We start from the raw sequence: 25,670 nt of genomic DNA, 5'->3' as shown, positions 1-25,670 counted from the left end.
CTCTCTGGAAGCTCACATCACCTCCTGGATGGCTGGGCCTGCAGAGTGAGTTCTGTAGGTGCTGGGGTCTCAGGAGGCTGGGGTCTGTGTGGAAGGAGGCAGGGCCTGAGGTAATCTCCTCATGAGCTCACCTGTCGGGGAATCCTTGAGGCCAGCAGCCCCTAGGACATGGACCTGGGTCACTTGCTGAGGATAGCCACACAGGGAGCTCCAACAGGTACGAGGGGGCTCATCCAGGCGCAGCTCCCTGATACAGGGTGAGGCGGGGAGCAGATGGCAGGAAGATAAGAAGACGGGTTCAAATTCAGGAGCAGTACTTACTGCAGACATTCACTTAATCCTAAGCCAAACCTCATGGCAGACCCAACCATCCACTGCCATGGGCTTCCAGCTTCTCTGTCCCCCCTGCACCCCACCCCAGCAGGGTCCCATCCTCCTCATGGACCACAGTGCACTGAGCACTTCCTGCATGCCACATCCTCTGTTGGGCATTATAGATATTATTCTGCATCCTCAAAATGGGTTTAGCAGCCACACTGCCCCCCCAAACCAGTCTCCATGAGACAGGGGTGACAATCCAGCTGGGTGGGTGACCCCGCCTATACTACCACAGACAGACAGGGTTCGAGGGTGTCAGACCCTCTTTCTAGAGTTGGTCCCTACTTTCATCTCTGAGGTGGAGTGGTTAGGCCCCCCATTTGGGTGTGAGAAGATAAACAAAATAAACAAAAGTCACTTTATAAACCGAGTCGCTGCTCCCAGTCAAGACCAAGAGAAGCTGGGCAGGCAAGCAGGGGAGGAGAGAGGCAAGGGATGCCTATCTCTGAGGATGCCAATGCCCGGGTGCCAAGCCTTGAGCGGACACAGACAGTCTAGGGCTGCAGATTCCACCAGCTCTCATCCCCGCGCACCGGCAGTCGGAGGGGACGTCTGTGAAGACTCGGAGCAGGAACTCGCCAGTGTGGCCCGGCTCGAAGGTGGTAGGGATGATGACGTAGCGTCCCTCGGGCTGCTCTGTCCGCAAGAAGACGCTACGCGAGTTGATGTAGATGGAGCTGGCGGCCTTGTGCTGCAGGCTGTGCATACGGTACTGCCGGTTCTCTTCCACCTGTGTGGAGACAGGAGGAGATGGGCCACACGCGGCCACACGCGGGCACACACGGCCACACGCGGCCACACGCGAGTCCATCCCACCTCCCGCTGGCCACCACCAAAGGATCAGTAGGATACATGGATTGGGAATGTCCAGAATTAGAAAATCTATGAAGACAAAATCAGGTCAGTGTTTGGCTAGGGCAGAGGAGAAGGGTGAAAAAGCACAGAGGTCCTTGTGCTCACAGATAAACACCAGGGAAACGAGTAATGTCACACATGCAGGGTTGTCTCTTCAAAGGGAGGAATGTATAACCTGCCCTCCACCCAGGAGGCTGGGAGTGGAGATAGTTACAGCCTGGTGACCCCTGCACTACCTGTATGACCGAGACCACACCAAGCCCTCCCACAGACTTAAGATGTCACATGTAGCCAATCTATAGAGCCTGTCTTTATGGGAGATGTCACAGCAGTCACGCCTAAACCTTTATCTTTATTGTGCACACAGGATTGCTTAATCGCCATCAGGAAGCTTTTCCCCAGATTGCGCTGTGCTTACATACGTCTGAAATCAACCACCCGCTGTTAGACTCTCAGAGTTTGAAGCAGCACCCGCTACTGAGTTGTGCTGAACTGGAATTTCTTCTTGCTTCACACAGACTGACGCTCTCTTGCCCCCCCAAGGAAGGGTGACTGGATTGGTGGTGATGACCACTGGAGTGGATCCTCCTCACAGCAAGGGTAATTTAGTGATGGTGTCACCAGGTGGCCGGCCTTAGACTACTCTTCTCTTGTTTTGTTTTGTTTTATGCTTTTGAGACAAAGTCTCTTGAATTCACTTTGTCATTAAGATTGTCCTGGGGCTCCTGATCCTCCTGCCTCAGCCTCCTAAGTGCTGGGATTACACGCAGGTGTCACCACACCCAACCTGACCCTGGAGTTCTGTCACCAAGGGATCAAGTGCTGTCGCCCCCGACCCCCACCCCTTGCGTACCCACAGTTCCACAATTTCAGTTACCTACAGTCAACCACGCTCTGAAAACAGCAAAGGGGAAACGCAGAGATAATTTATACAGTTTCGGTTTCAGAAGTGCTGAAATCTGCAGCATTTCACTTTGTCAAACTAGGACATGAGCCCCTTGTCTGGCCAGCGCATCTGTACCGTGTTCTGGACCTACAGATTAGCCGCTCAGGAGCTGTCTTCACTGTGGCCGTGGTGTGGTGCTATCTGCAGTTTGGCACACTCACTGGGAGTCTCAGAACTTATCTTTGTAGTTTGGGAGGCCTACTTACCAAGACGTGCCTAACTCCCAGCCCAAATCCATGAAATGACACCACCAGCTGCCAGCACATCCTAGACAGTCGTGGATCCCATACAATCTTGTCTGCTACAGTCAAATCGGTGCAAGTCATGACATGACACCAAGCGTCACAACACGTCAACACACTACGCATAAGCCAGCACAAGGGGCAAGTAAACAGTCTTGTCATCACCACTAAAGGCAGGGGACCACGCACGTACCAGTATCTCACACCTGTGTGGGTTCAGTAGGTTCTCAAGAGCTGGCACATGTGTGGGGACCTGTCATGCCAATTGTCCTCCCCCCCATACTAAGCATCACAAGTGAAGGACAATAAGCCAAGGGGAGTGGCCAGAGCTGAGTCTACCTATCTCTGCACAAGGTCGCCTACTTGGCAGCCCAAGAGGTTGCAAAGCTTCCAACCCAAAAGAGGCTGCAGGAGAGGAAAAGCTCAGCCCTAAGGGGGGGGGGGGGGCAGCAGGGCCAGCAGGGCCAGCAGGCATACAACAGCCGGCACCCCTCACCACAAGTCCCGCTGGCTGCAGGTCTCACCTTATAGATGTCGAAACCGATGGCCAGGTTCTCTCCTTTGCCTTCTCGGCGAGTTGACCGCTTGGGCCGCTGCTGAATGCAGATCAGTACTTCATCTTCTGGCTTCTTGACTTCAAATATGTACTGCAGGTGTGGCCATGAAAAGAGACCCATGGTGGGGCCGGGGTCAACCTCCCGTGCTCCCAAGAGCCTGGCCTCTGGGACTAAGCCTAAGCCATGTTGGTGGCATGAGCTTGGGCCACCCCATTAGCTCTCCAAATCAGTCCCTCTCTGGGAGAGGAACCTATTAACTCATACAGTGACTACCCCACCCGAAGACTGGGAGACCTCAGTGGTGGTAAGTGCTCACCTCAGAGCCTAGCACACTCTTGGTGCTCAATAAGGACACCCTGAGTCTAAGGAATAAACACATGGGCTCTGACTGGCCGAAGAAGCTACTGGGGAGACTTCCCACGGTGGGCACAACCTGGCGACATTTCCTGGGAATAGCCAAGTCCCCGAGAGCCAGTGTCTTCATTGTGACCACACACAGTGCAGACAGTAAGAATGGGACGTCATGACCCCAATCGGTGTCCACTGGCCCTCAATGCACAGATAGTCATAATAAGGCTCAAAGACAGTCAGGGTCATTCCTGAGGGATGCAAGGGCCCCTGGCAGGGCAGGGGTGAGGTCTCACAGCTGCTGCAGGGTGGGACGGGGTGGGACAGGGTAGGGACCTTGCACATGCCCACCTGAGGGTTCTGGAAGAAAGTGTCCTTATGGTTGATGCAGCCTCCACTGCGGTTCTGCTGCGGGTCCTCATGCCTCGTCCAGGCGCCACGCAGCCGGGCCTCCTCCCATGTCTTATGGATGCTCAGGTAGGATGTGTTAAGTAGGCGGCACTTAATGATGTCGGTAAAGTACCGGCACACGTCCTCGAAGGTCATCCTGTGTGCAGGAAGGCACGGAGCTCGGTGAACCCCACAATGCCCTTAACCACAGCTCCACAGAAGCAAGTTAGACACAATACTACCAAGACCCCAAATCTCTCTCCGGCCTCAATTTGTAAAACGGGGATGAGTCTAGCAACAGTTGCCTGCCTCACAGGGCCGGCAGGGGATTGAGCAAGATGAAAGAGTGCAACATTGTTACCAACACAAAGAGCAGCTGGTACGCTGGCTGTGAGGGCATTTTACAGTGTTGACAACAGTGTGCGCATCTTACTATCCTACTGCTGGGTTAAGCACTGATTGTTGGGAGGTGGGTACAGGTGTGCATGGCATGCAATGGAGGTCAGAGGCCAGCCTAGGGGAGCTGGTTCTGTCCTTCCACTGTGTGGATCCCGGAGATTGAAGTGAGGCTGTCCGGACTGACGGACAGTGCCTTCTCACTGCCCATGGACATCAGGCATAATCTGTTGCTACCCATTATCTTCCGTGGCTGCTGTAAGGCCCGAATCAAGATGCCCCCATCCCTACTTCCAGGCAGTAGCCAGGCACACCTCAAGGAGCATGGGCCAGACCAGGGAAAGCACACAACATGAATATGCATGAGAAGGGACTTTATAAAAGCAGCCCATTTCCATGGAGGAGCCATGTTACTGTTTTAAGACATCTGACTTCTGAGTCAGACTGCACTCCACAGCAGACTGTGTCCACAGCAGTGCAGACTGGAGCTCCTGCTTAGCCCTCACCCACACAGCAAAAGGGGGCTTCATTAGGATGCTAGTATCACTGACATCTGATCTGGTTGGCCTGGGCTCTGCGTGGTATCTACCTCACACACGGTACCCTGTACCTTCCCCTCCCATAGGTGGCTGAATCTCTTATCAAGTGTGCTGTGAAGAACAGCACTGCACCAGAACAGAGTCCAGACAGCCGGTGGAATGGATTCAAGGGAGGACTGTAAGGGAATGAATGAGTTCAAGGGATACAAGAAGAGGGGTGTGTGCAAAAGAAGAAATGGATACAGGAGAATGAACAGGCATGGGGGATGGAGGAGGGGATGGATACAGGAATGAAGAGATATGGGAGCTAGAGGAGGGGATGGATACAGGAATGAAGAGATATGGGAGCTAGAGGAGGGGATGGATACAAGAGAATGAGGAGGTACGGGAGCTAGAGGAGGGGATGGATACAGGAGAATGAACAGGCATGGGGGTCAGAGGAGGGGATGGATACAGGGGAATGAAGAGATATGGGGGGTGGAGGAGGGGATAGATACAGGAGAATGAACAAGCATGGGGGTCAGAGGAGTTGATGGACATGGGAAAGAAGAGGTATGGGGGATGGAGGAAGGGATGGATACAGGGATGGCTGGATTTACAGAATGAACAGGTACAGAGACAGATAAAGGGACGACTACAGAAGAATGAATGGGTGCAGGGGGTTGAGTAGGTGCAGGGGTACATAAAAAGGATGGAGAGAGTGGATGTGAGGGATGGGTACAGGGTGTTGGGTTAAAAGAACAGATTTAGGGAATAGGTTTTTAGCAAATGGGTGCAGGGAATGTGAGACAGATACAGGGAATGACGGACCACAGAGATGGGCACAGAGGAATGGATGCAGGGGAAAGATGAAGGGAATAGATAGAGATGACTGGATGTGGGGGGATGGACCTGGGATGGATGCAGGGTAGACACAGGGAGACCAATGCTAGGGACAGAGGCAGGAAGTTGGATGAAGGAGATGGCTGTCCTGAGGTGACCGTCTGCTGGCCCTGTGGCTTGCTTGCTAGGACTAGCCTGGAAGTCGGAAGAGTTCCAGTGTCTCTCAGGCGTGCAGAGAGGACACAGGGTACAAGGACCCGTCTTACAGAGGAGGGAGCAGGTTGGAGAGGTGGCCACAGAGCAAACTGACGATGACGATGGAGCCCCGGCTTCTGCTGCCTGTCACACGGGTCCCCGGCAGCCCAACCCAGGATGAGAGAACGCTCACCAAAACTCGCCGTCGTCTTGCACGGTCACGCCCATCTTCTCCCGCTCACCCTTGCTCACTTTCTTCCACTCCTCCGAGCTGGGATGTGAGCATCAGGAAACAGGTTAAGAGGAGCGGCCTGCCAGGGCCACCTCCCCAAGACACAGCATCGGACCAAGCATCGTGGTTAGGGAAGCTGAAAGTCATGCCCGACCCAGTTCCAACAAGCCTCCATTCCCTCCCACTGGAGACTGTGATCTGTCTTCCTGCCAGGGCTACGAAGCCAAGGAATAAAGCTGGGATGAGGAACTCCGACCCCTCGGGACCACTGGCCAAGTACAGAGCATTTGGGGAGCTAATGGCCTCCCTCCCCACTCTTGTCTGCGTCACACTGGCCTCTGCGTCCCCACAGGTCAAGGTCAGCTCACCCTCTCCAGGCCACTGTCCTTGATGACCCCGCCCCCAGACACCACACACACACCACACACACACCACACACACACACCACACACACCACACACACACACACACACACACACCACACACACACACACACCACACACACCACACACACACCACACACACACCACACACACACACCACACACACACACACACCACACACACCACACACACACACACCACACACACACACACCACACACACTGGAAAGCACGTGTCCTGTCTTTTCCTCAGGCCGTCTGCCCCAGACCCGCAAGACCCAGTCAGTCCAGTGTCACATTTTGTCCTGGCCTCTGTGCCTGTACCCACCCAACCCCAGGCCTCACGTGTCGCTCCAGGGACCATTCCACTCCCGCTCGCCCCAGGGGTTCCTCAGGCGGATCATGTCCAGCTTCTCCGACTTGAAGAAGGCCAGCAGGCCATGGCCCAGGCGCACCTTGCGTACATCGGTGACAGCATACGCGTGGCCCTTCACCAGGCCACATGCCAGGCGGGCTTCCATGTCAGCTGCTGTCACAGCCTGCAGGAGGACAAAGGATCTCAGACAGGAGGGTCACACTGGAATCCAAGCTAAGGAGCCGCGACGCCCCCTTCAGGTAGGGGTGGGAACTGCAGCTGCACAGACACAGAACTAAGGGTCGGAACCCCATGGGACCAACCACCTGCAGGGGCCATTCCAGAGTATGTTGGTGCCAACTTGCCCCAGTGAAGCCAACTGCTATATATTTAGAATTCTTCAAGTCTCAATGCATAGGCCTGAGTGACCTAGAATTCTCTTTGCGGATTCAGCTGACTTTGAACTTGGAGCAACTCTCCTGCCTCTGCCTCCCAGGTCCCAAGTACTGGTATTACAGATGTGCAGAACCATGCCTGCTGGTAACACTCAGAAATTTTAAGAGCTGCTTGTGAAAACATGGGCAGTGTTTACTCCACGGGACTCAGCAGATACCGCAAACCAGGGCTCCACGTATCTAGAGAGCCAGCGGGCCAGGCTCATGGTACCACAGTTTCAAACACTGACTCCAATGCACCCACCTATCTCCCAGCAGTGACCGAGCATAGGACCCTTGGAGACCGGCTTCAGGCTACCTGCCTCAGGGACTTGCTGCCCACTTACAGCTGCCCTTAGCTTTGACACCGTTTGCCTTGACAATGTAACTCAGAGGCAGGGACGCGAGCACCCAAAGGAGTCTGAGGGAGTCTAAATGGTGTTAGGAGCATTGCGTGGTGCAGGGGGTTAAGGCTGGACTTGCATCGCTGCTCAGCACCACGGAAGGGGAGCTGTGCTCTCCAAGTATGTCAGTCATGGGAGACAAGGGTCGGTGTGATGCCAGGCTCGGTCCCACTCAGGTGTACTCTGCGCTCCTACCTTGATGGAGGCACTGATGAGGCCGCCTCTGCTGTGCACCTTCAACACCCGTTCAAAGAGCTGATTCCTCTTGGCCTCGTCATTGGCAAAGCCCCCGTCGGTCAGGTCGATGGGTTCGGAAACACCGCCGGTGAAATCTACTAGAGCATCTGCCGTGTTGCCGCCATCCAGGGCCTGGTAACAGCCTGCCAGCCTGGGGAACGACAGGCGGGGGGTTCCCAGTTGAAGCTCAGAAATCAAGCCAACTGCTATGGTCTCACAGCAAGCCACAGCACGGCCAACGATGGGGCTCAGGTCTAGACTCCCAGTCTCGAGCTGTCGGGCTGAGCCAGTCACCACTGTAGGACTTGAATTTCCCAACAATTCTGCATAAGTTATATAATTCATAATGATAAAAATGTACAACTATAAGGAATTGGTCTTAAAAACAAATGCTGGGGCTGGAGAGATGGCTCAGGTGTTAAGAGCACTGACTGTTCTTCCAGAGGTCCTGAGTTCAAGTCCCACAACCACATGGTGGCTTACAACCATCTATGAGATCTGGTGCCCTCTTCTGGCCTGGAGGTGTACATGCAGGCAGACCACAGTATATATAATAAATATACATTATATATTATATAATATACATTATATAATAAATAAATTTTTAAAAAGTGTACAACCAAGAATAGCGCTTTAAAAAAAAACAACAACAAATGCTGTATCTATGCTCTGGAACATTCTAGAAAGTGTTGGAAAAGAACCTTTGAGGTAGAGAGAAATGGTAGTGTTTGCTTGTTATGCCTGAAAATGCAGGACCACTGAATTCCAGTTATGTTTTGAGGGGTAAGCAATAATTCCATAAAGTAGCTTCTGGCATGGAGAGATGAAATAACTGTGTGCAGAATTGGGAGATCAGTAACCAGTTCCCTGAGGGAACTTTAAAAAGATATTAAGAATCTACTCTGTAATGACACAGTGACTCTGAGCATGATTAGCAGAGAGATAGCACAGCACGGTAAAGACAGACACACAAAACAGTGCCACGCTTTGTAAGGATGCCTGTGAACAAAAACGCATCAGAGATGTTAAAAGAAGCTGGCCTGGTAGCACCAGTCTGTAACCTCCACACAGGGGCCAGGAGTTCAAAGCGAGCTTCTGCTACACAGTGAGTCTGGGAAAAGCCTGCGTGAGAGCCTGTCTCACAACAACAAAATGATACCGAAAGATGCCCTTGATAGAGGAAGCGGGGTGCAGAGACTAAAAGAGGTAGCTGGAGGCCCAGATGCTAACGGTCGTGATGCCTGAAGCAGGAAGGGGTGTGGCCTTCACTGTCCCATACTTTTTGGATTTGCTCAAAAAGGCATATGCTCGTTTCACAACTTAAAAAGTGAAGAAGAACTGGGGAGGCGGTTCACTGGTTAAAGCAATTGTCAGGAAAATGCCAGGGCTAGAGTTCAAATCCCCAGAACCTGAGTAAATGCAAGCAGGCATGGGGGCCCACCTGCAGTTCCAGCCATGACAGGCAGAGATGGGATCCCGAGAGCAAGCTGGCTAGCAAGACTAGTCATATCAGTGAGCTCTGGGTTTGACTGAGAGACCCTGCCTTCGGGAGTGAAGGGAAAGAGCAAGCCAGGATGTTTCCAGCCTTAGGACTCCACACGCAGACACACAAACATACACACATGTGTGCACATGCATGTACAAGTATGCAGACACAAACGTACCCACGAGTGTGCACACATTTACACACGCGTGTACAAGTATGCACACACAAAAATGTGCCTAAGTACAACACACACAGAGAAAGAGAGAGGAAATTTAAAAATTAAAAGTAAATAAAGAATGAAAAGCAAACATAAAATAAGAGAGTTCCTTAAAGAGTCCCGTTGAATGTCACATGACATTCAACATGACATGACATAACATGACATGACAGCATTGGAACTTCTGGGAAACACTGGAAAAGAATCAAAACAGAGACTTGACACCTGAATACCCGTGATCACAGTGGCACCGTTCACAGCAGCCGAGTGGGGGCGCTGCCCAACTGTCTGTCTGCAAACAGGTAAAGCATGACTGAGAGCTCCGGCGGAAAGTGCTGGAATAAACGGTAACATAGTGGGATGTTGGAAATATGACGGCTCAGTGGTTAAGAACACGTGACTGCTCTTCCAGAGGTCCTGAGTGCAGTTCCCAGCACCCACATGGTGGCTCACAGCCATCTGTAAGGGGATCAAATTCCCTCTGGTGTGCATGAAGATAGAGCACTTGTACACATAGAATACATGAATAAATAAATCTTTTAAAATATATATATCATGCTGAGTAAAAGAAGCCAGACCCAGAGAAAATAATATAGCAGGATTTCCTATATACAAGGTGCCCAAGAGAGATAGGTTCATAGGCAAGAATAACAGAGTTCTGCAGGCTTCAGGGAGAGAAAACGGAGTTACTGATTGATGGGGAAGAATTTCTGCTGGGGTGTGTGTGTGTGGAAAGATTTGGATGTAGGTAATGGTGATAGCATTGTGGGCAGTAGTTACTGGACAATGAATTGGTGGCTTAGCAAGAAGTACTGTGTATATGTGTGTGTCATATATAATCAATAAAACTTTATTTAAAAAAAACAAAACTAAGAGCTGGAACTGTAGCTCAGTGGTGGAGCACTTGCGTAGCCGGCAGGAGGTCTTCCACCACAGCCCCACCAATGGCAGTGAAAACACACTGGCCACCAGGGACTGCTCTGCTTTCCTAGGGTTAAATTCTCAGGTGTTTTTCTTTTGGATTTGTTTTTCCTTTCCTTTTTCTCTCTTCCATGTAGGCTCTTGAATGCAGACTCTTGTGATTCCTCTCACACTTTCTGTTACCCCCCCCCACACACACACACATCCCCCAAAGGCCTGGAAAGAGAACCCAGGGAGAGACCCCTTCCATGCTGGCTGGAACCAGCTGACATTCCTGCCCCCAAATGTCTCACTCCTCAGCACACTCTTGCTCATTCTGTGCCGGGTCCTACGAGAGGAAGACAGGCATCTGGGCCACGGTCTGCCATCCAGACCAGGAAAGGCCCCAGGGGAGCTCGGCAATACACACTCGAGGGTAAGATCTACTGCCATAGCCCCGAGTGTCAACCCTGCACCCAATGCTGCGTGATGCCTGCCTGGGCCCCATCTTCTCCCAGTTCCTTTCCTTATAGTCTCGGTTTCCACTCCACCCCAACAGACCTAGCAGGTAGGGTCCTTGGGCCAAGGCTCTGACCATGCTGTAGACACCAGTCCCTCACCTCTCTGTGACAGAGCCTTTCCCAAATGGCCCAGACACCCAGCAACAGTCCACATTGGCTTAGTGACTCAGTCTGGTCATCCCGCCTAGACAGCTCCATCCACCTGGTCAACCCACCTGGTCAACCCACCCAGACAACCCCACCTGGTCAACCCACCTGGTCAACCCACCAAGACAGTTACACTTGGTAAACTCACCTGGTCAATCCACCCAGACAGCTCCACCTGGTCAACTCCACATGGTCATCCCACCCAGACAGCTCCACCTGGTCAACCCACCTGGTCATCCCACCCAGACAGCTCCACCTGGTCAACTCCACATGGTCATCCTACCAAGACAGCCCCACCTAGTCAATGCACCTAGTCATCCCACCCAGATAGCTCCACCTGGTCAACCCACCCAGATAGCTCCACAGGTCAACCCACCCAGACAGCTCCACCTGGTCAACCCACCTGGTCATCCCACCCAGACAGCTCCGCCTGGTCAACCCACCCAGACAGTTCCACCTGGTCAACCCACCTGGTCATCCCACCCAGACAGCTCCACCTGGTCAACCCACCTGGTCATCCCACCCAGACAGCTCTGCCTGGTCAACCCACCTGGCCATCCCACCCAGACAGCTCTGCCTGGTCAACCCACCTGGCCACCCCGCCTGGCCACACCTACTTGGCATAGGCCTTCTCCACCAGGGCACACCAGAACTCATTTCTGGAGTTGGAGTGGCAGTAAATGAGCTGGTTGTTGACTGTGGGCAGCCTGTCATCAATGACCACGTCCACCCACTCCCCAAAGCGCCAGAAGTGGAAATGGAAGATGCCAGCATAGGCATCAGGCTTCTCGGGGTCCCATTCCTGCTCCTTCCAGTCTGGGATGACCTAGGGAGACAAGATGAGGACATTGTGAGGCATCTGACTCCTGAGAGAAAGGGAGTGCATGACCCCAAAGAAACAGGAGTACTGGGTTCCAGCCCACCACTGCACGGACACTTGGACTTGTCAGCACTCTGGTCTTGGGACCTGGGTTCTGTATCTATCACAGTCAGAGATTCGGGCCCCTCCTAACCACAAGCCTCCCTCACACTGTTCCGTCCACCCCAGCCATCCAGGCAGCCCCAGCTGGAAGCCAGCAGCCATGCCAGACTCCTATCTCCCTCTCCACCTAAGCAGGTCCTCTCCGCTCCTGCCTTCCCACAAGTACCACCCTGCCCCCTCAGCATCTCTGACTCCCAGACACTGTAACGGCATTGACACCCACAATCACCCTGGTCCCCACTCAGCAGCAAACAGACAAATGATGTCACTCTCCTAAGGGGTCTCCCACCTGACCGCAGGTCTTGACCTGCTCTGGGCTCCCAGGCCAGCTCCTTGCCCTCATTCCTCACAGATTCCTCCTTCAGTGGCCATTTTGTTGTCCAGGAAGCCCTCCTTAATTCTAGACCAGACAAGGACCCCATCCCTCAGCCTCTGGGCCAAGCACGTCCCCAAAATCCATACTTTCACTGGGTTAATACATCAAGTGCCCCAGTAGCTATACTATCTGAAGTGTCAGCCCCGCGGGCACAGCTGTCCATGGGCGGAGCTCCCCGTGGGCGGAGCCTCCTATTTTCTTGCTTTACATCCACCTGGCCCAGGTGCACGTGTGTTACACATATGTTGACTGCATGCACAAACGCACAGACACCCCTTAGGACTCTAGTATCTAGTATTTATAGAGCGTCTTGCAACGCTTGAACCTGACACAGACTAGGTCAGTGTACTTTTCACAGTGGCCCCATCTTCGCTTGACAGGTGAGAAAATTAATGCGTCAGGAAAACAACAACAATAAAAGCTCATGGTCTTTGGAGGCAGGTAGAGCTGGGTTTGAGGCTGGGATTCAAACCCAGGCCTGTGAACTGACAGATGAGTTATTTAGCTGTATGAACTCCTGGGTGGGCCCTGGACTGTGCTAGACATTGAGGACCAAGATCACCCAGACATAGTACATTCCCATAAGACGCTTTGAGTCTGGCAGGAAAGGAAGGGACAAAAGCGCCCATGGTGTGGAGGGGAGGGAGAATAGGGAGTACCCTGGCACTGGCCACAGCTCTGAGATGTCCTAGGAGCTGGCAGAGGTGTCCCCAAGGACAAGAGAACAAACAGAGGTCCTCTGACAGCAGGCGGCAGGCAGGAAGGGGGACCACTCAGCCCTCCTCGTCAGGACAACCAGCTCACTCCGCTGTGTATGAAAAAAGTACGGCTGAGCCCCACCAGGAGCACAGGAAGTTCCTTCTAGAAGAAAGCCACCCTGGTTCAGACAGCAGCGCCCAGACACACAGGCTGGGCGGCAGCTTCACCGAGAGGCTGTGCTGGTCGGAGCCTCCGCCCTCACACTCATTTGGGATGTGTTGTTCACACAACTTACTCTATCAATGGGGACACACACAAAGGAGCGCTGTCTCTAGGGAGATGAAGGTGCCAACTCCGGGAGCAGCACTACCACCCCTCTTCTGGAAGGAGCCCTGTGAGGTGCCAGGCACACGGCTGTCTACTGTGCCCCCCCCCCCAAGGCTATGCAGGATGATGCCCCGGGAAGTCGCTAGCCAAGACTGCCACAGGCAGGGTTCCAATACAGGCTTAGCAACCTGGGCCCAGGTCTGTAACCAGGCATGGTCCAGTATCGCCAGTTCCTTCCTTTCCTCTCCTTACCTGTGCCCTCACCCAACTCTGTGGGCTTTCACCTCTGTCCTAACCCCTTGCATTGTCTCTTTAGCTTTCTCTGAACACAGAACACTGAATAAAAAAAAAAAAATGGGACCTATACAAGGTGGGGTCATCCCACTGCACAGATGGGTAAGCTGAGGTCCAGAGAAACTGCCCAGGGATACAGAATCGTACCCAATGGCGGAGAGTCATGCCCAAGGGCCTGCCTCCTCCCCTGAGACTCTGCACTGGGTGTTCTGGATAGCAATGGAAGGAGGAGGAGCCCTCAGAGGGCACGGGAGATAAGCCGGGACCTGGGAGGATCATTAGTCAGCCGCAGGGTTTGGCCCTGAGCCCACGGTCGGCCAAGAAGCAGATAATGAGGCTCCCGGGCTGGAGATCCAGAGTCAGGATCCCTAGTGGCCTCAGTTTCCCCTCCTGAGTCAAGCCATTAGAATCGGCATAGTGTGGGTTCAGAGTAGCTCTTGCTGCTTGGTCTCTGTGCTGCCTGCTGCGCAGTGAGGGTGGGAGGGGCCGGTCCAAGCACATCAACCCACAGGCCACATCCGGCTACATCACCAGGCAAGGAGGTCCCCAGCCTCGCTATCTAGGCCAGAAGACTCGGGAAGCTACCACAGGTAGATGCGCCTGAGCTTTAGCAAGGGACTGCCATGCACTGAGCAGTGAGCGTGTTCAAGCTCATGAGGTCATAGACTCAGAACAGCCACTATGGGAGAAGGGCAGCGGCGACCGACTTCTCAAGATGGGAAATACAGAGAGAGAATGGAGCATTACCCTGCCTTTCTCTGCACCGCAAGGGAAGGGGTCTCTGTCTGAAGACATAACCCAGGCAATAGTGTGGAGGAAAGGGTGAAATTTTGTCCCTTTTATTCTGAAGCCATTGAAGAATTAATGGATGCACTGGGCTGCAGGGCAGAGATTGGGGAGTTTGAGACAGGAAGACGAACTCTAGGCCCGCCTGGGCTAGACCCTGTTTCGAGGGACTAATAAGGGCTAGGAATGCGGCTCACTGGTGAGTGCTTGCCTAACATGTAGGAAGCCTGGGTCGGATCCCCAGCACCAAATAATCCCGATGTGGTTTCTCATGCCTGGCATCCCAGAATTTGCGAGGTGGAGGAAAGACGGCCAGAAATTTCCACATGGCTGCATACCAAGTTCTAGGTGGGCTTCATATATGGAACCCTGTCTGAAAACCATTATACAATGGTCCATATATATATATATATATATATATATATATATATATATAGAGAGAGAGAGAGAGAGAGAGAGAGAGAGGCAAGAGGACAAGATGTGTCTTCTGCATCAATCTTTCCAAGCCACTGGGACAAATCCTGGCTTACAGAAGCACAGGAACCAGAGAACACGCCAAACGTCCCCATGAGGACACAGCCAGCAAAATCCACCCAGTGAGAAATCCACATAACAAATGACCTAGTTTCTTCAACAAATAAATTGCAAGAGAAAATGAAAAGCAGCAAAGGCAACTGAGCCACGGTTATGAAGGACTTTTCTCTTTAAGCAAACTGACAAGTGTCTATCTTTGAAACTGCACTGTGTATTTAATGATTCAAGGTAGGCGTCCCTAATTGGAAAAGCGAGACTCCCAAATGTTTTGAGCACAGATGTGATGTTCAGAAGATTTGAGAATTTGGATCTGTGGGTTTGGGGGTTTCAGATTAAAAATGTTCAACAAGTAAAACAAATATAAAAATACCTAAGTAACCTCAAATCTAAAATTTTGGATTCCAAACATTGTTTGGATTACTTCAAGAGTAAATATATTTACTATATATATTTAAAAGTTAACATGTATGGGTATGTTGCCTGTATGTATGTCTCTGTGTACTTGCATGTCTGGTGCCTGCAGAGGCCAGGGGGTACAGATGGTTGTGAGCCACCACGTGAGTACTGGGAACTGAACTCAGGTCCTCTGGAAGAGCAACAAGCTCTCTTAACCATTGAGTCATCTCTCCAGCCTATAACTCCATATCTTTCAAACGATTCCTTCTCCTTTAGGTTTGTACCCATCAACATCTGCGGATGAACTCACGTGGGGAGGTGAGAGGTGTAAGATGCGGTAAGACTGAGAGTGGCTGCTCTGAAGGATGCTCTGTGGTCCCTATATGTCACGGGCATCGCCAGGGCATGACCTGGGAATCTGCTCACCTCCTCACCTCCTGCCCCAACATCTCCTCTCTGCAGGCTCCACCAAAATCCACTACAACTGCACAACACCTCATGATGCCCCAAGGCACATCCTGTGTGCCTGGCTCAACCTGCACCCTCCTTCCTTTACCCCCAAGAGGCTAACCCTTGGCAGCTGGGCAGCCCCTCCTGGCTCCCCAGCACTAGGGATTTCCTTAATGGGGCTACGGCCAAACGTGGTTCCTCCTCGGATTCCCAGCACCCAGTACAGGGCCTGGCCCAGCACCAAAGCTGACTGGAAAACGTGAATGCTGGTCACAGGGAGGCCTCTAAGTTCCCTTCCCTCACCTCCAGGGCTGTTGTGATAACAGATGGCCATCAGGAACTTTACACACTGTAGAGGGCTGTGGTATCTGCAGATACATCAGTCTGAGAACTTAAGGACAGGGAGGCAGACAGCCCCTGAGAAAAGCTCCCTCCCAGAGTCATCAATAACCTCCAATGTATTTGGTAGTGGAGGCAAACACCTTTAATCCCAGCACTCAGGAGACAGAAAGAAGCAGGCGGATCTCTTTGAGTTGAAGCTCAGCCTGGTCTATGGCCAGCATGAGTTCCAGGACAGCCAGCACTACACAGAGAAACCTTGTCTTGAAAACAAAAACAAAACAAAAAAAACACCCTCCAACACTACCCACCTTAAGTGCGTGTGTGTGTGTGTGTCTCTGTGTGTGTGAGCCACACCGTGCAGAGAGGGTACCCTAGAGCGCCCTCTGGTGTTGAGTTTCCTAAGCACGTCTCAGACTAAAGAACCTGACCAGAATTCCCCCTTGGGCAGCAGCGACTACGCTGGGTTTAGGGGTCAAGAGCCCAGGAAGGGTGACACTGCCCAGGACCTGTGTGTAGTGTGAACAAGTGTGAAAATGAGTGTGAAGAATGGGAAACAGGTAGGAGCCGCTCAGATGTCTGCCTTAGATCCCAAGGGCTACCTTACTTCTGAGCAACCCTGGTGAACCGCCAGGGTGGGGGCCGCCAGGGGGATTCCCTGTGGCTCCACTAGCAGCCCCCCCCCCCGCCTCCACTGTGGTATTCCTCGAGTCTCGGCCTGGTTTCACGGGTCTCAGATTCCCCAGGTCTCGGACCCAGAGACTGGAGAGGTCAGGCAGTCACGTACCATCCAACCACCCCTGTGTGCCCAGGGCAGGCACCACTGCTTGGGCCAGGGCAAGAGAACTCTGGTCCCCCATTCTCTAGGCACAGTGTGATGGTCAGATGTCCTTCCCGCTGGGACATCTGAGCCTAATAGTAATGAGAGAAAACTCGGTCCATTACCACTCTCTGGGGCACCAGCCGATCCCTCCCCCACACCTACTGCCGTCAGCATTGGCCGGCTGTGCAGTCGCAGGCAATGCCATTTACCTCTCTGAATCTTAAGCTCTTGTTCAGTGTAACTTCTCCCAACCCTTCTCCCAAGATAATCTACAGCGTCTGTAGGAAGCTATTGACATACAAGTGACTTCCAGGGTCTTAGCTCCGCCGACATTCTCCGTGTGACCTTCCCAGCACCTGTAAGGGAGGCACTGCTAACTACCAGGTAGAAAACAACCCAGACACAGCCAGTCACTGGCAGGCAGAACAGAGCCCTGGAGCTACAGACACTGGCTCTCTGCCAGGCAGAGGCTCCAGAACAGCAGGACTCCTGGTTCCACGATTGTCAGTGGTTTCCGTGGTGAATGGGTCATATCCACGTGTGTGTACACTCTGGGGACAGGGCCAGACCACTGCAGTTCACAAGGGCTGGAAGCTGGATTTCTCTCCTGGAATTTGCCTTTCTCGGAGGCCAGCTTCAAGGCTGGCTGGATAAAATGGAAGGAGGTAGTTTGGGAGGGGAACGTGGGAACACAGAGGCTCCTGAACCGGGGGTGGGGGGGCATCTCTGGACACTATGAGACATGGGAGCCAGGTGACAGAAGCTAAGGAGAGAATTCCGGAGTGCTCTGAAGCTAGCAAGCCAACCCACAGAGCCCTCTGACATCTCTCTCTGTAGGAAGCCATCCTAAGACGCTTGGGTCCTCAAAAGAGGTGGAAGAATGTATTTCCCGAGCCCATCACAGGAGGTCACAGCTGCGGGATCAAAGGTTCAGGTGCTCAGAACCCGATTTCCAGGTCACCCCTCCATGTCTCAGGATGGAGGCCTCCTCCCATGGGCCTCAATTGTCCCTATCCAAAAATGAGTGGATGTGGGAGATGAGGAGGGCTGAGCCATGAGGGGGCCTCTAAGATGACAGTTTCCCCAGCTACCCCAGTGGCAGGGTCAGAGGACACAGTTCTGAAGAGGTGACCTAAAACCAGGGACTGACCTGGAAGGCCAAACCCAGGAGAGGGTCAGGGACTCCTAGAGGACACACCCAAGCAGTGACCAAGACCAGTCTAAACCTGTGTCAGCCTCACCCATTCCACTCCCAAGGTCCCGCCCCAAGCACAGCCTCAGCTCTTTCATACCCCAGGGGCTGGGTTGGTCCCTGCAGGGCAGCCAGGAGACCCAAGACAGATGAGACAGATGAAACCCCGTCCTGACGTGGGACCTCACTGCTCAATCATCCTGGAGGTTGGCAGGATGGAGTTCCTCAGAACTGCAAGGTCCCCACAGGGAGGGAATGCTTCTGATGTGGGCTTGCAGCCAGAGATACAAACCACATCACAGAGGCACACCGCACTGCAGAAGTGAGGGCATGCAGTCTTTATTGGGGACATGTGACAAGCACGGCAGAGACACTCAAGCCCCCACAGGGAATACGGGGTGAGACAGAATTGAAGGACAGGCAGTGTGAACCAAGGGGGTCTTGAGAGCTGTAGGGAGACGTCAGAAAGGTGGGGCCCCTGTCTAGGTATGGCTCCCTAGAGTCAGCAGCGTCTAGAAGGCACTAGCAGGTGCTTCTGCAAGCAATAGCCACCAGAGCCAGCGACACAGCCTATCTCCTGCCTCCAGAGTCCTGACCCTGAGCTGGGGCTTGCCCTCTTGGCCGCCCACCCACTGGACAGATCCTACCTTCAGAGCTCCATGCAATGGCATCTCAGATGAGGCCGCCTTGAGGCAGAGTGGGCGGCACCACTGAGGTGCCTCTGACTGATGCCAGGTGGCAGGTGAGGCTTCTCCTTAAAAGGAGGCTCTCGGCATGCACAGGGTGAAGGAAATGAGGCTTGGGGCAGGACGGAGTCTGCCGATACCCGTGCCTCTGTTTCCCTGTTGGTCTGGGGAGTGGGTTTTCCTGGATAGCCTCTGAAGCCAGTCCAGTATTAGACATCACACCTGGAAACATTCAACCCACTTCAGACATCAGACATCATAACTGCCCCAAAGCCTTACCCATGTGCCTCCAGCCCTGGACCCCCCTAACTCAGTTCTCTGCTTCCCCATTTGCGCCTTAGTCTCCCAGTTCAGAAAGCCCTGTACCAAGGAGGACACAGTCAGGGTCACCTCCACCAAGCCCAGGACCTAGTACCAACTGCTCAACAATTAAACTAAAATCAGCCTTATTCCTGACTAGTGTTCGCCCTTGGGCATGCATCCGTACAAATATAGCATGCTATCTCTCAACATATACGTATGTGTGGGCAGTTAGAGCTGGATCAGCTTCTACATGCTCTTTCCCTTCTCCACAGCAACCCGAGTGAGACCTGCAAAGCCAGCCACCCTCAGCCAGACAGACCAAGCCCTGCTGGAATCCTGCCCAGTGTCTGGAAGGCCTTAAGGTCACAGCAGGCTGATGTTGACACTGGGAAAAGCACCTTCCCGCTGCCAGAGTGCCACTGGGCATCCATCTCCTGATGCCAGCTTTAGCCGTCAGGCAAATGCCTTCTTGCCAGGTTCCCCAGAAGGCGGTTCCTGTCACGTCTCAGTCTTCCATCCCTGTAGGAAATCCAGTGGTTGGTTATTTGGATCTCTTGCTTAGCCTTTTGGTCTCTCAGTCCCTCTCTCTCCACCACAATGAAGCAGAAATGGCAGATGCCCAAGAAGTCCATCCATCTGGCCACACGAACCCAAAAGACGTCTATTGTCTACAGTAGCAGTGTCCAGCTTCTAGACTATGGAGCCATGGGTAAGCCCTGTGAGCCGCAGCACAGGAAAGGGGGCCATGTAGGACTCAGGGGGCCTCTAGCCAAGTCAAGCACAGAAGGAGCAGTTAGAAGAATGTCCTCAAAATATACATGTGGCAGGAGGTTCAGGCAAGGGGAATTGAGGGCCAGAGGCAGGGTAGCCAGGGCTGTTGTCAGAGCTGGTTGAACACCACAGAGGCCTTGAGGTTGGCGGGCTCTACGCCCTCGCCAAAGGTAATAAGGAAATACATGACCTTGCGGATTTTGGCCAGGTCAGACAGGCGCTCCCCAAATTCCAGGGCATCGGCCTCATTCCAATCCATGACGTCGGAGTCTTCCTTGCGCCAGAAGATGGCAGCAGGGTCCAGCAGCTGGCGCGTCATGAGGTTGGTGAGGTCAGGCGTCCAGTTCTGCGAGGTGCCCGTGATGGTGACCTTGCCCGGCTTATCCAGGACCACATCCCAGCGGTCAAACTGCAGCTTCTGTTGCTGGATGAAGTCGAGACGGTACACAGACTCGGCCGGCCGGAGCAGCTTCTCACCATCCTGCCGCTTCTCCCCACGCTGTTTCAGGCTCTCCACTCGGAGCCGCATCTGCTTGGTCAGGTCCTGGTCTAGAACCAGAGGCATGTCCAGCTGCTGCTTCGGCGGCCCGTCCTCTGCCATGGCCCAGGCGCTACAGCTGTTGCCACTGCCACCACTCCCGAAGTCAGGGAACCAAGTGGGCTGGAGCCTCAGGTGCCAAGAGAGGAGGCCCCCTGAAGGCCCGCCTCCCTTTCCAGCCTCTCCTTTTTGGCCACTGGCCCTTTCTGGCCCCGCCCAGTTCTCAGAACGGGGACACGGACGGGAGTGTGTGTCCAGCTGCCTCCTTTCTGCTCCTTGCAGAGGTGGTAACATGCTGTAGGCAGGCTGGAGGGTGACAGGCTCCTTCGGGACCGGAGCGCTGATGTCAACTGCTGTGGCAATCACCTTGACTACAGTAGGAGCAACAAGCCGGAGGCTTGCTTGTTTGTGAAGGAGGGAGCGCTGCATGGGGCTGTTGGGAGAGAAGTGAGGGGTACAGACACAGGGAGGTAACTCGGGAAAGGGGACAGGGCAGCACCAAGATGCACCCGTCCGTCACTGGTTTCCTGGCCAGCTTGGGGCCACCGGTGCCTCATCCTCTCTTCATTCTCTCTGAGCCACCTGCCAAGTCCTGTCAATTCTGCTTCCCAAATGCCCTGGGCATCCTCCTCTCCTTTAGCATCACTAGGACCCAACCTGGCTGAACCTGCAACTCTCAAATCCCAAATCACCTGCCAGACAGTTGCTTGACTCTGCTCCTGGAAGCCGTGGTTCAATCCATCTTACCACACACTACACCACATAGCCACAGGCCCGGCTCTCACTTCCACCCGAATCCCACCAGGCCTTCCGCCTACACTGATCCTCCACCTCCCCTAGGAGACACCTTCCCCAGGCCAGGGAGCAAGCAGGAGACCCACATCCTGGCAAGTATCGGCTGGAGGCAGAGCCCAGCCAGTGTATGCGGACAGATGGTGGGACTAGAGATGGAAGTGTGTCTGGGCAGTGGCGATAGAGAGATGTGGCTGTCACAGGATGTCACACACAGGAAAGAGTCAGGGGGCAAGGTGTCGTAACTGGAAACAATCAGAGGGGTTTAGGGGACAGAAGCACATTGCATTGCTAGATGGAGGCCAAGTGGGTTGATAATTAGCATAGCTTGCTTGTTATGTTTGCTTGTTTGTCTTTGAGACAAGGTCTCACCGTGTAGCTATCCAGGCTGCCCTCAAACTCCCAGCAATCCTCCTGCTTGGGTCTCCCAAGTGCTGGGCTTACAGGTGTGAGCCATCATGGCAAGCTGCTTTTCATTTGGGTTGTTTTTTTCGGCAATACAGGGAACTGAACCCAAAGCCTCTTTCACCAAACTACAGCCCCTAGATCTGATCCTTTTACTTGAAGACAGGATCTCAGTGGGTCACCTAGACTGATTTCAACCTCGCAATCCTCCTGCCTCAGCCTCGCTGTTGGGGATCTTAGGGTAAGGAGGAGGCGTCCAGGGTCTCCTCGACAGAGCCCCTGCCTAGCACGGACAGACCCTAGATTCAGTTCCCAGCACTGGGAAAAACAAACTGGGGCCACCATCAGCACCCAGAAACCAGTACGGTAAGAGCTGAATCAAGCTGCCTGCTCGCTCGCCAGCCTTCAGGACGATATGGCTGAGGAGTACAGAGTGAGGGGCTTCAACTTCCTCTCTGAAGAGGAATGCCTTCTGCACTTCCAGAGTGACATTCTGATCTTAAATCATTTTCATTCCATTTGTGTGTGCGTATATGCGTGCGTGTGTGTGTGTGTAAATGCCATAGGTCACATATGGAGGTCGGGGACAATTTGAAGGAGCCGGTTCTCTCCACCCACCATATGGGTTCCAGGATTGAACCCTGATTGTTAGTTGGCAAGCACCTTTACCGACCAAGCCACATGGCAAGCCCAGTTCGTATTTGTGTTTGCGTAAGTGCTTGAAAGAGTGTGCGTGCATGCGTGTGAACAAGAGAAAGTGTGCGGTGTGAGAGCCGACGTGCGTGAGTGGGGGTGCAAACGCGAGCTTTGCACGGGGCTGGCTGGTGCCTGCCCACTGAACTGGATCCCAGCCTTCATTTTGTTTGTTTTGTGTTTCCCCTGGACCCTGGCAGGGCAGGTGTGTGTCTGTCTTGTTCATCCCTGTAAGTGAGAAGAACATGGCTTCCGTGCTCAGGGGATGTTCCGAAAGCTAAGTGAATGGCAGAAATGCTGAACAGAATGAATGAATGAATGAATGAATGAATGAATGAATGAATGGCAACAACAAAAGGTGACCTAGAAGCCTAGAAGCACACCAGGGAAAGGGTCCTACACAAGCTGTGGGTACAGTAACAAGTGGCTGAAGGTGAGGACGGATGGAGCTGTTGCCAGAGTGACGGGGCCGAGGGCCGAGGGCAGGTGTTAACCTCACAGACCTAACGATGTCCAGAAAGGCTGAGAAATCAGAGGTGCCAAGCGCTCTGTGCCAGGTAGCCAGCCAGCACAGCAGACGGGCAAGGACAGCCAGAGGCTGAGGCTGAGGAAACTGGTATCTGTACAGACACTCAGGCTTCTACATCCCGGGGGAAGGCGGGGGTGGGGTGTCAGCCTCTCTAATCCCTAAGGGGACCCAGGGTCAGCCGGGGAAGGGGGTGCACCTTGCAGGCAGTCAGGGGTGAAGGAAGCTGTGACAGCTGTAATTGGGGACCCACAGACGGGCAGGCGGGAGGAGCCAGCGAAAAACTGTGATATACGTTTGTGGCCAGAAAGGGAAGGAGGTGGACGCAGCAACTCTGCCAGCCACTGGACAGACAGACCCTGTGAGGAGCCATCGGAGGCTGGATGGAGGAGGGGATGCAGGAGAGAAAGGCCGCTCTGAAGGGGCCCCCCCGTGGCTGCAGACATGTGCAGGAAAACAAAGGGAGAACCCCAGACAATCTCCTCAGCCCCAGCAGAGAAGAGGATGAGGAGACCCTAACACGGCTGCCTCTGGGTGGAGAATGGCACGTGGACCTTACGGGCATTTCACATGTTCAGTCCCCAGAACATACTGTGTACATGGGACATGGCTAAGTCCTCCTGTGCATTTCACATGTTCAGACCCCAGAACATACTGTGTACCCGGGACATGGCTAAGTCCTCCATTTATTACTTATTTTTTTCAATTTTTAAAATTTTATCTGCATTGGTGTTTGGCCTGTATGTCTGTGTGAGGGTGATGGATCATGGAGGTACACACAGTTGTCAGCTGCCATGCCTGGGACTGGAACCCAGGTCCTCCGGAAGAGCAGACAGGGCTCCTAACCACTAAGCCATCTCTCCACCGCCCCCATTCATCACTTCCTAATGAACCGATTCATAACTGAGGCATGGGCTGGGACAGAGTGGGAGACATTCGATTTATCATTGTTGTTGTTTCGTTGTTGCTGAGACAGGGTTTAATGAATAGCCCAGGTGGGCCTTGAATGCAAGGTCTCTCTGCTGCAATCCGGGAAAACTGGGAAACATTTAAACTGGCAACAAAGATTGCCTGGTCCCAGCACCCTCTACTCTGCCCAGGACTGACAACCCCTGCCTCACTCGCTACCCCAACACTCTTGCTTTGCATGATGGACACTTCTGTCTTTACTGCCAGCCAGGACTCTGACTGGCTACTCCCAGGTCCTGGGCAGCTACAAGCAGGCAGCAGGCCCATGCGAGGCCACCTCCCAAAGAACCTTGGATCTGGCCTAAGCTGAGCCCCATGACAAGTATTTAACCTAACCATATCCTACTTGTGGGTTCACGGGGCCTGGTCACCTCAGACCCACCATCTGACTTAGGGAACAAACTACTGAGCTGGAGGAGGCCATACTGACCCACACGAGAGGGAGCCCTGCGGAGCAGAAGATTGGGTGGGACACACGAGGGAAGGGTGGGAGAGAAGCTGTGTCAGCAAGGGCACTCCTAAGTGCCCAGCATTTGTCTACGGGGCCTGGAAAGCCAGGCTGACACCGAAGCCAACGTCAGTGACTAACAGCCAGAACAGACTCAGCCTGGCAAGCTTGGAATCCTGTGCCCATCAGCTCCGTCTGGTCTTGAAAGAAAGGAACAGCTTCCTAGAGGAAGGGCAGGGGTGCCCCAGGTAAGATACATCAGCATCTGGTACTCAGCACTGGGAGAGTAGAGGTGGGCGGGGTTCGGGGCACAACTCCCCCTACTGCTCTTCCAGGGGAAAAAACAGACGAAGGTCAGGGAGGCTCTGCGGGGCAACAGGCCAGAACAAGAGGGTGACAACAAACAGGGACCAGTCAGTGGGGACCGCAGGGGATGTAAGGCACCGTAATGAGCTCCCCAGGGCCTCCTCGCATGAACCAGGGACTGTCAGCACAGCAGCTCCCGGAGGTGGACCTCAATCAGCCTAGCGCATCCAACCCTGGCCCAGCCTCCCCCACCGCCAAACTCCTCGAGGTCAGCCTGGGAGACTACCAGGGATGGAGTCTCAGTCCTGAATCAGGTGGAGGCTCCACACTGATGAGAAGCAGGCCAGCTTCTCCATCAGCTAGACAGGGAGCAGAGCTGTGAGGCCAAGTCGGTGGGACAGCAAGGTGAGGATCTTCCTTGACAATGCATTGCCAGACCTGGTTAGGCTCCAGTCCATCAAGAGACCCACGGGAAATGGACACCAAGGTCAGCTTCAGAGTCACAGGGATGTCCTGGGTTCAAGGTGGGGCAGCCCTCTGTTCCCCAACCTTTGCTCATCGCACCAGACTCAGCAAGAAGGGGCAGACTGGGCCAGCTCTGCCCCTGGGGAGTTCACCTCTAGAGGGGAGACTCGGATAAACAGGCAATTACAGGGCAGGGTGGAGCAACACACAGGGCCCACATGCCTGCAAGCCAAGGCCGTGCAGCCCTTGCTCAGAGTCGGGCTGGAGGTTGCTGTGTTGAGGACCAGTCCTCCACCCGGATGGTGGATGGGATGGTGGATGGTTCCGGGCTGAGTTCTCTCCAGCCCTTGACACCCACAACAGACACACCCTTCTTCGCCCTCCAGTCTGGGCTGTCCAGCATAGACTCCCACCCCTGTACACCATAGCAGTGGGCTCTGAGTACCAAAGGCCCACAGTGTGCAGGGGCCATGACTCTGACAGGGACACTTACTGGGTGGCTAGGGGCCCAGACTCTCCAGGAGACAGGAGAGGAGGATAGAAGCCCTGCAAAGGCCTGGGTGTGCTAAGGACACAGCTCCCTCTGA

The 25,670-nt window shown here is 53.7% G+C and overlaps 2 protein-coding genes across 2 annotated transcripts in view; both read right to left on the bottom strand.

Moving 5' to 3' along the window:
- Nucleotides 1-25,670, bottom strand: part of Capn5 (calpain 5) — a 55,802-nt gene that overhangs the window by 3,723 nt on the left and 26,409 nt on the right. The window contains exons 4-11 of the mRNA XM_057756501.1: nucleotides 11,601-11,809; nucleotides 7,671-7,863; nucleotides 6,628-6,821; nucleotides 5,862-5,939; nucleotides 3,678-3,873; nucleotides 2,946-3,068; nucleotides 912-1,108; nucleotides 132-247 (exon numbers count right to left, since the gene is read on the bottom strand). Coding sequence (XP_057612484.1) covers nucleotides 132-247; nucleotides 912-1,108; nucleotides 2,946-3,068; nucleotides 3,678-3,873; nucleotides 5,862-5,939; nucleotides 6,628-6,821; nucleotides 7,671-7,863; nucleotides 11,601-11,809 — 1,306 coding nt within the window. The remainder of the gene's footprint in view (nucleotides 1-131; nucleotides 248-911; nucleotides 1,109-2,945; nucleotides 3,069-3,677; nucleotides 3,874-5,861; nucleotides 5,940-6,627; nucleotides 6,822-7,670; nucleotides 7,864-11,600; nucleotides 11,810-25,670) is intronic.
- Omp (olfactory marker protein) lies at nucleotides 20,051-20,542 on the bottom strand. The gene has a single exon (XM_057756503.1). The coding sequence runs from the start codon at nucleotides 20,540-20,542 to the stop codon at nucleotides 20,051-20,053; it is 492 nt and encodes a 163-aa protein (XP_057612486.1).

Source organism: Chionomys nivalis, chromosome 23 (assembly GCF_950005125.1).
Source record: "Chionomys nivalis chromosome 23, mChiNiv1.1, whole genome shotgun sequence".
NCBI lineage: Eukaryota > Metazoa > Chordata > Mammalia > Rodentia > Cricetidae > Chionomys > Chionomys nivalis.
This window is presented reverse-complemented; position numbering and strand designations above follow the sequence as displayed.

Bases quoted from the DNA above. Each gene is read 5' to 3' on its own strand.
- Omp (XM_057756503.1), bottom strand. From the start codon at position 20,542: ATGGCAGAGGACGGGCCGCCGAAGCAGCAGCTGGACATGCCTCTGGTT.